This window comes from Oncorhynchus kisutch, linkage group LG13, assembly GCF_002021735.2.
Source record: "Oncorhynchus kisutch isolate 150728-3 linkage group LG13, Okis_V2, whole genome shotgun sequence".
Classification (NCBI taxonomy): Eukaryota; Metazoa; Chordata; class Actinopteri; order Salmoniformes; family Salmonidae; genus Oncorhynchus; species Oncorhynchus kisutch.
The window spans coordinates 7174945-7187833 of record NC_034186.2 but is presented as its reverse complement, the minus strand read 5'-3'; the positions used below and the strand labels follow the sequence as shown (position 1 = coordinate 7187833).

The following is a 12889-nucleotide window of genomic DNA, read 5'->3' as shown; positions in this document are numbered from 1 at the left end:
AAGGACTATGTTTGTGACTCAGTAGTAGAATGTTGTAAGGACGGAGGACTGTGTTTGTTACTCAGTAGTAGAATGTCAGGACGGAGGACTGTGTTTGTGACTCAGTAGTAGAATGTTAGAACGGAGGACTGTGTTTGTGACTCAGTAGTAGAATGTTGTAAGGACGGAGGACTGTGTTTGTGACTCAGTAGTAGAATGTTAGAACGGAGGACTGTGTTTGTGACTCAGTAGTAGAATGTTAGAACGGAGGACTGTGTTTGTGACTCAGTAGTAGAATGTTAGAACGGAGGACTGTGTTTGTGACTCAGTAGTAGAATGTTAGAACGGAGGACTGTGTTTGTGACTCAGTAGTAGAATGTTAGAACGGAGGACTGTGTTTGTGACTCAGTAGTAGAATGTTAGAACGGAGGACTGTGTTTGTGACTCAGTAGTAGAATGTTAGAACGGAGGACTGTGTTTGTGACTCAGTAGTAGAATGTTAGAACGGAGGACTGTGTTTGTGACTCAGTAGTAGAATGTTAGAACGGAGGACTGTGTTTGTGACTCAGTAGTAGAATGTTAGAACGGAGGACTGTGTTTGTGACTCAGTAGTAAAATGTTAGAACGGAGGACTGTGTTTGTGACTCAGTAGTAGAATGTTAGAACGGAGGACTGTGTTTGTGACTCAGTAGTAGAATGTTAGAACGGAGGACTATGTTTGTGACTCAGTAGTGGAATGCTGTAAGGACGGAGGACTGTGTTTGTGACTCAGTAGTAGAATGTTGTCAGGACGGAGGAATGTTTGTGACTCAGTAGTAGAATGTTGTCAGGACGGAGGACTGTGTTTGTGACTCAGTAGTAGAATGTTGTAAGGACGGAGGACTATGTTTGTGACTCACTAGTAGAATGTTGTAAGGATGGAGGACTATGTTTGTGACTCACTAGTAGAATGTTGTAAGGATGGAGGACTATGTTTGTGACTCACTAGTAGAATGTTGTAAGGATGGAGGACTATGTTTGTGACTAACTAGTAGAAAGTGTTAAGAATGGAGGACTATGTTTGTGACTCACTGGTGGCATTGGTGCGGACGTAGATGATTTCGCTCTTGGCCCCGTGGACTTGGTGTTCGTCTGAGGCGGAGAGCTGGGTCTTGACCATGATGGCGTACTGGGTCCAGGGCTTCATAGGATGGATGAGGAAGCCAGGCTCCGCCTGATCTTTCCCCTCCGTGGCCCGGGGTGGAGGGTCGACGTCAGCTATCACCCAGCTGTTAGAGCCGCACGCATCCTGGCCATCAAACTCTGTCACGTTCTTATAAGGCCTGGAGATGGAGAGGACAGAAAGACACTGACATACTAATAGTAGAGATACGACTGTTACTGTTACTAGCCGGCTACCACCCGCTACTCTAATCTACTCCATTAGAGACTGCTGTCCTATCTAAATAGTCATGGAAGCTCCAATTTAAACTACACACCGTTCGATTCAACACTTTTGACACTTTACAGCAGGGTTTGGCCCACCAAGCTATTGGACCACCAAGCCTTCTGAGCAACAAAAAAAAAAAGTTTGTTGTTGTTGTTGGACATAAAAAAAAAACTAAAACAGCAGGAAATCAGGGATTTTAAATTTAAGAAATCTGTTCCCAAATATTCTCAGACATAAGAAAGAGACACGTGATCGTATATATAAATGTAAGCAAGGTTTAAAATGATTATTTTAGTCAAGGATAACAGTTTGGGCTTCTTGTGGTCAATATGCTAATTATTTGTAATTCATTAATTAATAAATACTGGACAAAAAAATAAACAACACGTAAAGTGTTGGTCCCTGGTTTCATGAGCTGAAATAGAAGATCACAGAAATATTTCCATACGCCAAAAAACGTATTTCTTTCAAATTTTGGGCACAAATGTGTTTACATCCCTGTTAGTGAGCATTTCTCTCTTGCCAAGATAATCCATCCACCTGACAGGTGTGGCATATCAAGAAGCTGATTAAACAGCATGATCATTACACCCTGTGCTGAAGACAATAAAAAGGCCACTCTAAAATGTGCAGTTTTGTCAAATAAAAATAGCCACTGATGTCTCAAGTTGAGGGAGCGTGGAATTGGCATAGTGACTGCAGAATTTTTATTTGTCTATCATAAGCCACTTCCACGTTGTTTTAGAGCATTTGGAAGTACATGCAACCGGCCTGACAACCGCAGACCACGTGTAAACACGCCAGCCCAGGACCTGCACGTCTGGCTTCTTCACCTGCGAGATTGTCTGAGGCCTGGCCAGGCTTTCTTCTAGACAGTGGAACATTGCTGCAGGGACTTGAGTCCATTCAGCCACAAGAGCATTAGTGAGGTCGTGCACTGATGTTGGGGCGATTAGTCCTGGCTCACAGTCGGCGTTCCAAATTCATCCCAAAGGTGTTTGGTGGGGTTGAGGTCAGGGCTCTGTGCATGCCAGTCAAGGTCTTCCACACCAATCTTGACAAACCATTTCTGTATGGACCTCACTTTGCGCATGGGGGCATTGTCATGCTGAAACAGGAACAGGCCTTCCCCAAACTGTGGCCACAAAGTCGGATGTACAGAATTGTCTAGAATGTCATTGTATGCTGTAGGGTTAAGATTTCCCATCACTGGAACTAAGGGGCCTAGCCCGATCCATGAAAAACAGCCCCATTCCTCCCCCGCCAAACTTTACAGTTGGCACTATGCATTCGGGCAGATAGCATTTGCCAAACCCAGATTCGCCATTGGACTGCAAGATGGTGAAGCGTGATTCATCACTCCAGAGAACGCATTTCCACTGCTCCAGAGACCAATGGCGGCAAGCTTTACACCTCTCCAGCTGACGCTTGGCATTGCGCATCGTAAGTTTAGGCTTGTGTGCGGCTGCTCGGTACATGGAAACTCACTTCATGAAGCTCCAGATGCGCAGTTCTTGTACTGAATTTGCTTCCAGAGGCAGCTCGGTAGTGAGTGTTGCAACCGAGGACAGACCATTTTCACGCGCTACGTGCTTTCAGCACTGGGCGGGGCCCGTTCTGTGAGATTGTATGTCCTAGCACTTCGCGGCTGAGACCATGTTGCCCCTAGATGTTTCCACTTCACAATAACAGCAGTTAAAGTTGACCAAGGCATCTCTAGCTCTAGGAGATAGTAACCTTGTCCCACAGGGCAAGAGCATAACGTACTCATGTATCGTTTTATACTTACGCCTCTTTGTAGAGGACCATGAAGCCCAGTAGGTCTCTATAGTCTGGCGGCCAGAAGGGTTCCCACTTGAGGAGGATCTTGTCCGACTGTGTGCGCACCGTGGTGAAATTCAGGAACTGGGTCTCACCTGGTGACCGACAAACAGAGTGATCAGGGCGAATCAGGGAGGTGGGAGAATAGCCATATTGTAGAAGAGGGAACTAAAAATGCTGGGTAACTGAAACAACCCCAGTGCTTCACTGTAAATACAGATTGGAGGACTGACCTACGGACCACTTTTATCCAAAGCAACTTACAGTCATGCGAGCATCCATTTTCGTATGGGTGGCCCAAAGAGGGAATCTTAACCCACGATCCTGGCGTTGCAAGCCCCACGCTCTATCAACTGAGCCATAAAGGATCACTAAATACTCGATAGTAAATGTTAACTGTATGAGACGCCTTGGGTAAAAGTGTCTGGTACATGTGACTCGTTTCAGGAAACTAGGTGTATGTCGAGCATCACTACTTCACAGGAGAGCTATTTGAACGTAAACTTTTTTTTTCATTTATCGAAATGCAGCCGAAATGAGAACACAGAAGACTGTTGTATAAAACACCTGTCACCGGATTACATCTTCAAACTAAGGGCAACCATGGCATTCGTGACAGAGAGGGAGAAGCGTCCATCCATGTATACAAGTGAGATAGTCTAGCTAGCTACATTTTCAGATATTACACGTTTCTCATTTTGCCAAAAAGTCATCAAGTTAAAGTGTATTGCTAGCTAGCTAACCATTTGCATTGCTAGTTATCACCTAAAGTTAACTAGCTAACATTGAACCTGGTTGGTTAACTACCTGCAGATTCCTGCAGGGTAGTAAAGTTGTAAATTGGGATTATGGTTCATTGTTTTGCTAGCTAGCTACATGTCTAAACAAAAGACTCCACTATGCAAGTAACTGCAGTACCAGTCAAAATGTTGGGCACACCTACTCATTAAAGGGTTTTTCTTTATTTGTACTGTTTTCAATTTAACATAGAAAATAGTAAAAATGATGAAAAACCCTTGAATGAGTAGGTGTCCAAACTTTTGACTGGTTATATATTTCAATAGAATGTTTATGACGTCACTGCCACAACTGTCGTAGCTGGTAAATTCGCTTTGATTATCTACTCTGATTTCAGAGCACTCTCGTCTGAGTGTGCCAGAGCGCAGAATAACAGACTAATTTATGAACGCTCAACACCCGTTGAATATGGACGTGTCAGTAAACTTTGGCAAATAAAAAAAGAGTAATTAAATTGTTGTCAGCAGCTCAGTTGCAGTCACCAACACTCTGGATAACATAACAACAGCCTAACCAGCTCTGCTAGGGAGAGTAAAATGGTCAGTGTGAGGTGTTCTCTCATTTGTGTCTGGAAGTAGCTAGCTAGCTAGCCAACATTAGCCAATTAGGTTGGGTGCTTGACTGCTGTTCGGTAAGAACGCACAGATCAACCCTACTCTTCGGCCAGAGCATCCAGTGTGCTCTCTGAACAAACGGACAATCTGACAACACTCTTGAGTTTACGAACGCCCAGACTTACACTCGGGCACTCCAGATTAAATTTACGAACACACACGTAGTACAAACCAGCCTTTAGTCTTGAACTCTTTGGTTGTTTAGAACATTACCTTCCTCACTCTGTTTAGCACATGGCCTCACATGTGAATCCTTAAAGAGATGGGCGGGGCTAAAGCTTAAGAGGGTTTGAACGATGCTGAATAGGTGTAGACAAAGAAGAACTATCTAGTCGGTACCAAAACAGTCAAGGGACATTTTCTCAAAAGTGAAGTTAAAAGCATAATTACTTTCCTATTGTTCCTCAACTATAGTGAATGATATACCATTTTGTAGCTCTGAGTCTCTACTTTTATCCAATGCAAAAAAAAAAAACAATTTCAAATGTTGCTACATAAGACCAAATCGAGCCGGTCGGTCACATAATACGATCATGTTTGTCTAAAGTTCCACGTTGGCTGGTCTTACAGGAGGCCTGGTCTCTATCGGTCCTGCCGATTTCATTCTTGATGCCTCTCTCCTTAGTGCCTGTCACCACCTCCATCTTGCGGATCTCAGACATGCACAGCTTGGAGTTGTGAAGGAAGAACATGCGTCCCTGGAGGATGGTGAGGTTGTGTTTGTCCCAGTCCCACAGCTGACGCAGGTTCTGGTTGTCCAAAGCATAGAACGAGTAGTTCCTGATAAAGCACATAGAGAGGTTGAGAAAAATGAACAAGCCTAAAGCAGTAGAACAAAATCATAAATCTGCACACTGGTCTCCCAGGTACCATGTTAATTCAGGCAACGTTTCAAACCCTAGTGTGATATAACGCACTACTACTCAAGACCTACCCATCTTGGGTCGGCGTCTCTCCCCGGATGACGCGTAGCTTGCGGAGGAAGGAGAGAGAGACAAGGGCATAGGCTCTCTTGATGGTCAGGTTGCCTGTTATCTCCTCCAGTTGACCCAGGTTAGCCTCCAGCTCTGCAGCTATGTTATCTGATGTTGGAGGAAACAGACAGACAATGAGTCAGGCAGTCAATCAGTTAACCTCTGCTGCTATGAGAGGAAACAGTCAGTTTCCGCACCCCCGTGGACATATAATTAGCATAATTGGGTGGCAGGGTAGCCTAGTGGTTTGAGCATTGGACTAGTAACCGAAAGGTTGCAAGTTCAAATCCCCGAGCTGACAAGGTACAAAATCTGTCGTTCTGCCCCTGAACAGGCAGTTAACCCACTGTTCCTAGGCCGTCATTGAAAATAAGAATTTGTTCTTAACTGACTTGCCTAGTTAAATAGGTAAGGTAAAACATATATATATTTTTTTAAACATCTCCATAAAAATCTGTCAGTTTAAGATAGAGATATCTGTTTTGCATTGGATGCATCTCAATCGCTCATTTCAGCTGACGGTCACACTTCCACATCTGCGGTGAAAGGTGACAGAGCTAGAGCGTTGTTTGTTATGACCCCCTCTATGGAAAGGTGACAGAGCTAGAGCGTTGTTTGTTATGACCCCTCTATGGAAAGGTGACAGAGCTAGAGCGTTGTTTGTTATGACCCCTCTATGGAAAGGTGACAGAGCTAGAGCGGTGTTTGTTATGACCCCCCTATGGAAAGGTGACAGAGCTAGAGCGGTGTTTGTTATGAAAGGTGAGACTCTCACAAGCACGTTCATGTCGGTTGTTTTGCTCTAGACATGTCTGAAGATCCTCGGTACCAGTTCAAAAACAATGAATGGAAGTATATATGGAGACTGTTTAGGGGGGTGGGGGTTACTATCTGGTCCATGTAGTGAATCTGTTATTCAAAATGCTTGTATGGGATAACAGCAGTAACGCCAAATAAAAATGACCCCCCCCCCCCCAAAAAAAAAAAATTGCATTTTTTTGTAGTTTTTTTTTTTTACTTCAAGAGGTCTTAAAATTCACAATCAAATACCAAAATGATCCTTGGTATGACCTGGGGCGGCAGGTCGCCTAGCGTTATTAGCGTTAGCCTTATTCTAAAATGTATTAAATCATTTTTTCTCTCCCCCTCAATACCCCAAAACGACAAAGTAAAAAACAGGATTTTGTTTCAAAAAAATATTTTAAAAAATAACTGAAATATCACATTTACCTTCAGTTAGTATTCATACCCTTTACTCAGTACTTTGTTGAAGCACCTTTGGCAGCAATTACAGCCTCGAGGCTTCTTGGGTATGACGCTACAAGTTTGGCGCACCTGTATTTGGGGAGATTCTCCCATTCTTCTCTGCAGATCCTCTCAAGCTCTGTCAGGTTGGATGGGGAGCGTCGCTGCACAGCTATTTTCAGGTCTCTCCAGAGATGTTCGATCGGGTTCAAGTCCGGCCACTGGCTGGGCCACTCAAGGACATTCAGAGAATTGTCCCAAAGCCACTCCTGCATTGTCTTAGCTGTTTGCTTAGGGTCATTGCCCTGTTGGAAGGTGAACCCACGCCCCAGTCTGAGGTCATGAGCGCTCTGGAGCAGGTTTTCAGCTGTACTTTACTCCGTTCATCTTTCCCTCAATCCTTAATAGTCTCCCAGTCCCATCCGCTGAAAAACATTACCACGGGGGCCTCCCTAGTGGCACAGTGGTCTAAGGCACTGCATCGCAGTGTTAGCTGTGCCACTAGAGATTCTGGGTTCGAGTCCAGGCTCTGTCGCAGCCGGCCTGTGACTGGGAGACCCATGGGGCGGTGCAGGGATGTCCTCGTCCCATTACGAACTAGTGATTCCTGTGGTTGGCCATACGCAGTGCACACTGACACGGTCGCCAGGTACACAGTGTTTCCTCCGACACATTGGTGCGGCTGGCTTCCGGGATAAGTGGGCATTGTGTCAAGAAGCAGTGAGGCTTGGTTGGGTTTCGCAGGGCGTCCATCTCTAGGAAGAGTCTTGGTGGTCCCAAACTTCTTACATTTGGCCACTGTGTCCTTGAGGAACTTCAATATTGCAGGCATGTTTTGGTACCCTTTCCCAGAATGGTGCCTCGACACAATCCTGTCTCAGAGCTCTACGGCTAATTCCTTCAACCTCATGGCTTGGTTTTTTCTCTGACATGCAGTGTCAACTGTGGGACCTTATATAGACAGGTGTGTGCTCCTTTCCAAATCATGAATTTACCACAGATGGACTACAATCAAGTTGTACAAACACCTCAAGCATGATCAATGGAAACCTGAGCTCAATTTCGAGTCTCATAGCAAAGGGTCTGAATACTTACATAAATAAGTAAAAACAAATATCTGGGGTGTTGTGTGTAGATTGATGTGGGAAAAATGCTAATCCATTTTAGAATGAGGCTGTAACATAAGAAAATGAGGAAAAAGTGAAGGGGTCTGAATACTTTCCAAATGCACTGTATATATCTCCCCCGGTTTAGACAAGGCTTAGACTGTAATGGGTTAACCGTGCTGCTATGAGAGGAAACAGTCAGTAAGCCAGTTAGTTAACCTCTGCTTCTATGTGAGTAAACAGTCAGTTAGTTAGTCAATATAGCAGCAGAGGTTGAGGTAGCGAGAGGAAACAGACAGTTAGTTAACCTCTGCTTCTATCTGAGTAAACAGACAGTTAGTTAACCTCTGCTTCTATCTGAGTAAACAGTCAGTTAGTTAACCTCTGCTTCTATCGGAGTAAACAGACAGTTAGTTAACCTCTGCTTCTATCTGAGTAAACAGTCAGTTAACCTCTGCTGCTATACTGACTGAGGTAGCGAGAGGAAACAGACAGTTAGTTAACCTCTGCTTCTATCTGAGTAAACAGTCAGTTAACCTCTGCTGCTATACTGACTGAGGTAGCGAGAGGAAACAGTCAGTTAGTTAACCTCTGCTTCTATCGGAGTAAACAGACAGTTAGTTAACCTCTGCTTCTATCTGAGTAAACAGACAGTTAGTTAACCTCTGCTTCTATCTGAGTAAACAGACAGTTAGTTAACCTCTGCTTCTATCTGAGTAAACAGACAGTTAGTTAACCTCTGCTTCTATCTGAGTAAACAGACAGTTAGTTAACCTCTGCTTCTATCTGAGTAAACAGACAGTTAGTTAACCTCTGCTTCTATCTGAGTAAACAGACAGTTAGTTAACCTCTGCTTCTATCTGAGTAAACAGACAGTTAGTTAACCTCTGCTTCTATCTGAGTAAACAGACAGTTAGTTAACCTCTGCTTCTATCTGAGTAAACAGACAGTTAGTTAACCTCTGCTTCTATCTGAGTAAACAGACAGTTAGTTAACCTCTGCTTCTATCTGAGTAAACAGACAGTTAGTTAACCTCTGCTTCTATCTGAGTAAACAGACAGTTAGTTAACCTCTGCTTCTATCTGAGTAAACAGACAGTTAGTTAACCTCTGCTTCTATCTGAGTAAACAGACAGTTAGTTAACCTCTGCTTCTATCTGAGTAAACAGACAGTTAGTTAACCTCTGCTTCTATCTGAGTAAACAGACAGTTAGTTAACCTCTGCTTCTATCTGAGTAAACAGACAGTTAGTTAACCTCTGCTTCTATCTGAGTAAACAGACAGTTAGTTAACCTCTGCTTCTATCTGAGTAAACAGACAGTTAGTTAACCTCTGCTTCTATCTGAGTAAACAGACAGTTAGTTAACCTCTGCTTCTATCTGAGTAAACAGACAGTTAGTTAACCTCTGCTTCTATCGGAGTAAACAGACAGTTAGTTAACCTCTGCTTCTATCGGAGTAAACAGACAGTTAGTTAACCTCTGCTTCTATCGGAGTAAACAGACAGTTAGTTAACCTCTGCTTCTATCTGAGTAAACAGACAGTTAGTTAACCTCTGCTTCTATCTGAGTAAACAGACAGTTAGTTAACCTCTGCTTCTATCTGAGTAAACAGACAGTTAGTTAACCTCTGCTTCTATCTGAGTAAACAGACAGTTAGTTAACCTCTGCTTCTATCTGAGTAAACGGACAGTTAGTTAACCTCTGCTTCTATCTGAGTAAACGGACAGTTAGTTAACCTCTGCTTCTATCTGAGTAAACAGACAGTTAGTTAACCTCTGCTTCTATCTGAGTAAACAGACAGTTAGTTAACCTCTGCTTCTATCTGAGTAAACAGACAGTTAGTTAACCTCTGCTTCTATCTGAGTAAACAGACAGTTAGTTAACCTCTGCTTCTATCTGAGTAAACAGACAGTTAGTTAACCTCTGCTTCTATCTATCTCAAAACTTCTCCAAGGTGGCATAGCAGTTCAGACGTCTTTTGTCCTCGTCTTGTCGTGTCCTGTATATATATATATTTACAACTTTTTCACATACATTTTATTTTTATTTTCCATCAACTCATCTTCAAAACACTCTCCTGCAACCCGCCTCACCAATGTATATTTATAAAAAAGTATTATTTACCTCAGATCTGTAATCCTCCAAGAAGCTAGCCAGAAACTCCAAGAAGCTAGCCTGAAACTAGCCAGAAGCTAATCCAGAAGCTAGTTCAGAAGCTAGTTAGCTCCTTTACTGGCAAATCGTTAATATTCAGCTAACCACGGTTTGTGGTCATCAGCTATCCTTTAGCTCGAAAATCTATCGCCAGTTCTGTACGGCGCAGCGCGGCTCGGAACGGAACATACCGGACCAATTTTTCTCTCCATGTCCCTGGACATTCATACCCGGATCTCACAGCTAGCTAGCTGCTATCCGTGTGACCATCGGCCTTCGTCGATTCCGGAGCAAACATCAATTATTCCGGAGCTAGCAAGCTCCGTCAATCACTCCTGAGTTCCATCAATCACACCTGGGCTGCAGTCACCTATCCGGACCCGTTTTACTGCCTTCGCGGAGCCCCACCGGGCCTTCACAACTGGACTGCCGACGTTATCTACCCGAAGGAGTTATTCGGCCGGCTCCTCCGTCGCGACGTTACCTGAACGCCCATCTGCGGCCTGCTAACCGTTAGCTGTCTTACCGGCTGCTATCTGAATAGACAATCGGACAATTTTTTTTATTATTATTATTTTTTAATTATTTTTTAAATTATTATTATTATCTTTTCTTCTTGGGCCTCTATAACTATATCTATTGTTTTTATTTTTGTTGTTGTTGTGTGATTTGGATTAATCCCCTCTACCACACGGAACCCCACTAATCTACTGACGGAACGTAAGGGGTGGCTAACAGACCTCCATCCTATGCTAGCTTGCTACCGATGCCCTGGCTAGCTGTCTAAATCACCAACCAACCTCTCCACTCACCGGACCCTTTTGATCACTCGACTAAGCATGCCTATCCTTAATGTCAATATGTCTTGTCCATTTCTGTTCTGGTTAGTGTTTATTGGCTTATTTCACTGTAGAGCCTCTAGTCCTGCTCACTATACCTTATCCAACCTATTAGTTCCACCACCCACACATGCAATGACATCTCCTGGTTTCAACGATGTTTCTAGAGACAATATCTCTCTCTTCATCACTCAATACCTAGGTTTACCTCCACTGTATTCACATCCTACCATACATTTGTCTGTACATTATACCTTGATGCTATTTTATCGCCCCCAGAAACCTCCTTTTACTCTATGTTCCAGACGTTCTAGACGACCAATTCTCATAGCTTTTAGCCGTACCCTTATTCTACTCCTCCTATGTTCCTCTGGCGATGTAGAGGTGAATCCAGGCCCTGCAGTGCCTAGCTCCACTCCTATTCCCCAGGCGCTCTCTTTTGACGACTTCTGTAACCGTAATAGCCTTGGTTTCATGCATGTTAACATTAGAAGCCTCCTCCCTAAGTTTGTTCTATTCACTGCTTTAGCACACTCTGCCAACCCGGATGTTCTAGCTGTGTCTGAATCCTGGCTTAGGAAGACCACCAAAAATTCTGAAGTTTTAATTCCAAACTACAACATTTTCAGACAAGATAGAACTGCCAAAGGGGGCGGTGTTGCAATCTACTGCAAAGATAGCCTGCAGAGTTCTGTCCTACTATCCAGGTCTGTACCCAAACAATTTGAACTTCTACTTTTAAAAATCCACCTCTCTAAAAACAAGTCTCTCACCGTTGCCGCCTGCTATAGACCACCCTCTGCCCCCAGCTGTGCTCTGGACACCATATGTGAACTGATTGCCCCCCATCTATCTTCAGAGTTCGTGCTGCTAGGCGACCTAAACTGGAACATGCTTAACACCCCAGCCATCCTACAATCTAAACTTGATGCCCTCAATCTCACACAAATAATCAATGAACCTACCAGGTACCTCCCCAAAACCTTAAACACGGGCACCCTCATAGATATCATCCTAACCAACTTCCCCTCTAAATACACCTCTGCTGTCTTCAACCAAGATCTCAGCGATCACTGCCTCATTGCCTGCATCCGTAATGGGTCAGCGGTCAAACGACCTCCACTCATCACTGTAAAACGCTCCCTGAAACACTTCTGCGAGCAGGCCTTTCTAATCGACCTGGCCGGGGTATCCTGGAAGGATATTGATCTCATCCCGTCAGTAGAGGATGCCTGGATATTTTTAAAAAATGCCTTCCTAACCATCTTAAATAAACATGCCCCATTCAAGAAATTTAGAACCAGGAACAGATATAGCCCTTGGTTCTCCCCAGACCTGACTGCCCTTAACCAACACAAAAACATCCTATGGCGTTCTGCATTAGCATCGAACAGCCCCCGTGATATGCAGCTGTTCAGGGAAGCTAGAAATCATTATACACAGGCAGTTAGAAAAGCCAAGGCTAGCTTTTTCAAGCAGAAATTTGCTTCCTGCAACACTAACTCAAAAAAGTTCTGGGACACTGTAAAGTCCATGGAGAATAAGAACACCTCCTCCCAGCTGCCCACTGCACTGAAGATAGGAAACACTGTCACCACTGATAAATCCACCATAATTGAGAATTTCAATAAGCATTTTTCTACGGCTGGCCATGCTTTCCACCTGGCTACTCCTACCCCGGACAACAGCACTGCACCCCCAACAGCAACTCGCCCAAGCCTTCCCCATTTCTCCTTCTCCCAAATCCATTCAGCTGATGTTCTGAAAGAGCTGCAAAATCTGGACCCCTACAAATCAGCCGGGCTAGACAATCTGGACCCTTTCTTTCTAAAATTATCTGCCGAAATTGTTGCCACCCCTATTACTAGCCTGTTCAACCTCTCTTTCGTGTCGTCTGAGATTCCCAAAGATTGGAAAGCAGCTGCGGTCA

At 44.0% G+C, this 12889-nt stretch overlaps 1 protein-coding gene across 2 annotated transcripts in view; it reads right to left on the bottom strand.

Moving 5' to 3' along the window:
- insrb (insulin receptor b) overlaps positions 1–12889 on the bottom strand; it is a 178663-nt gene that overhangs the window by 17334 nt on the left and 148440 nt on the right. For both annotated transcript variants that reach the window (XM_031785483.1, XM_031785485.1), the window contains exons 5-8: positions 5576–5723; positions 5210–5421; positions 3198–3324; positions 1051–1301 (exon numbers count right to left, since the gene is read on the bottom strand). In XM_031785483.1, coding sequence (XP_031641343.1) covers positions 1051–1301; positions 3198–3324; positions 5210–5421; positions 5576–5723 — 738 coding nt within the window. The remainder of the gene's footprint in view (positions 1–1050; positions 1302–3197; positions 3325–5209; positions 5422–5575; positions 5724–12889) is intronic.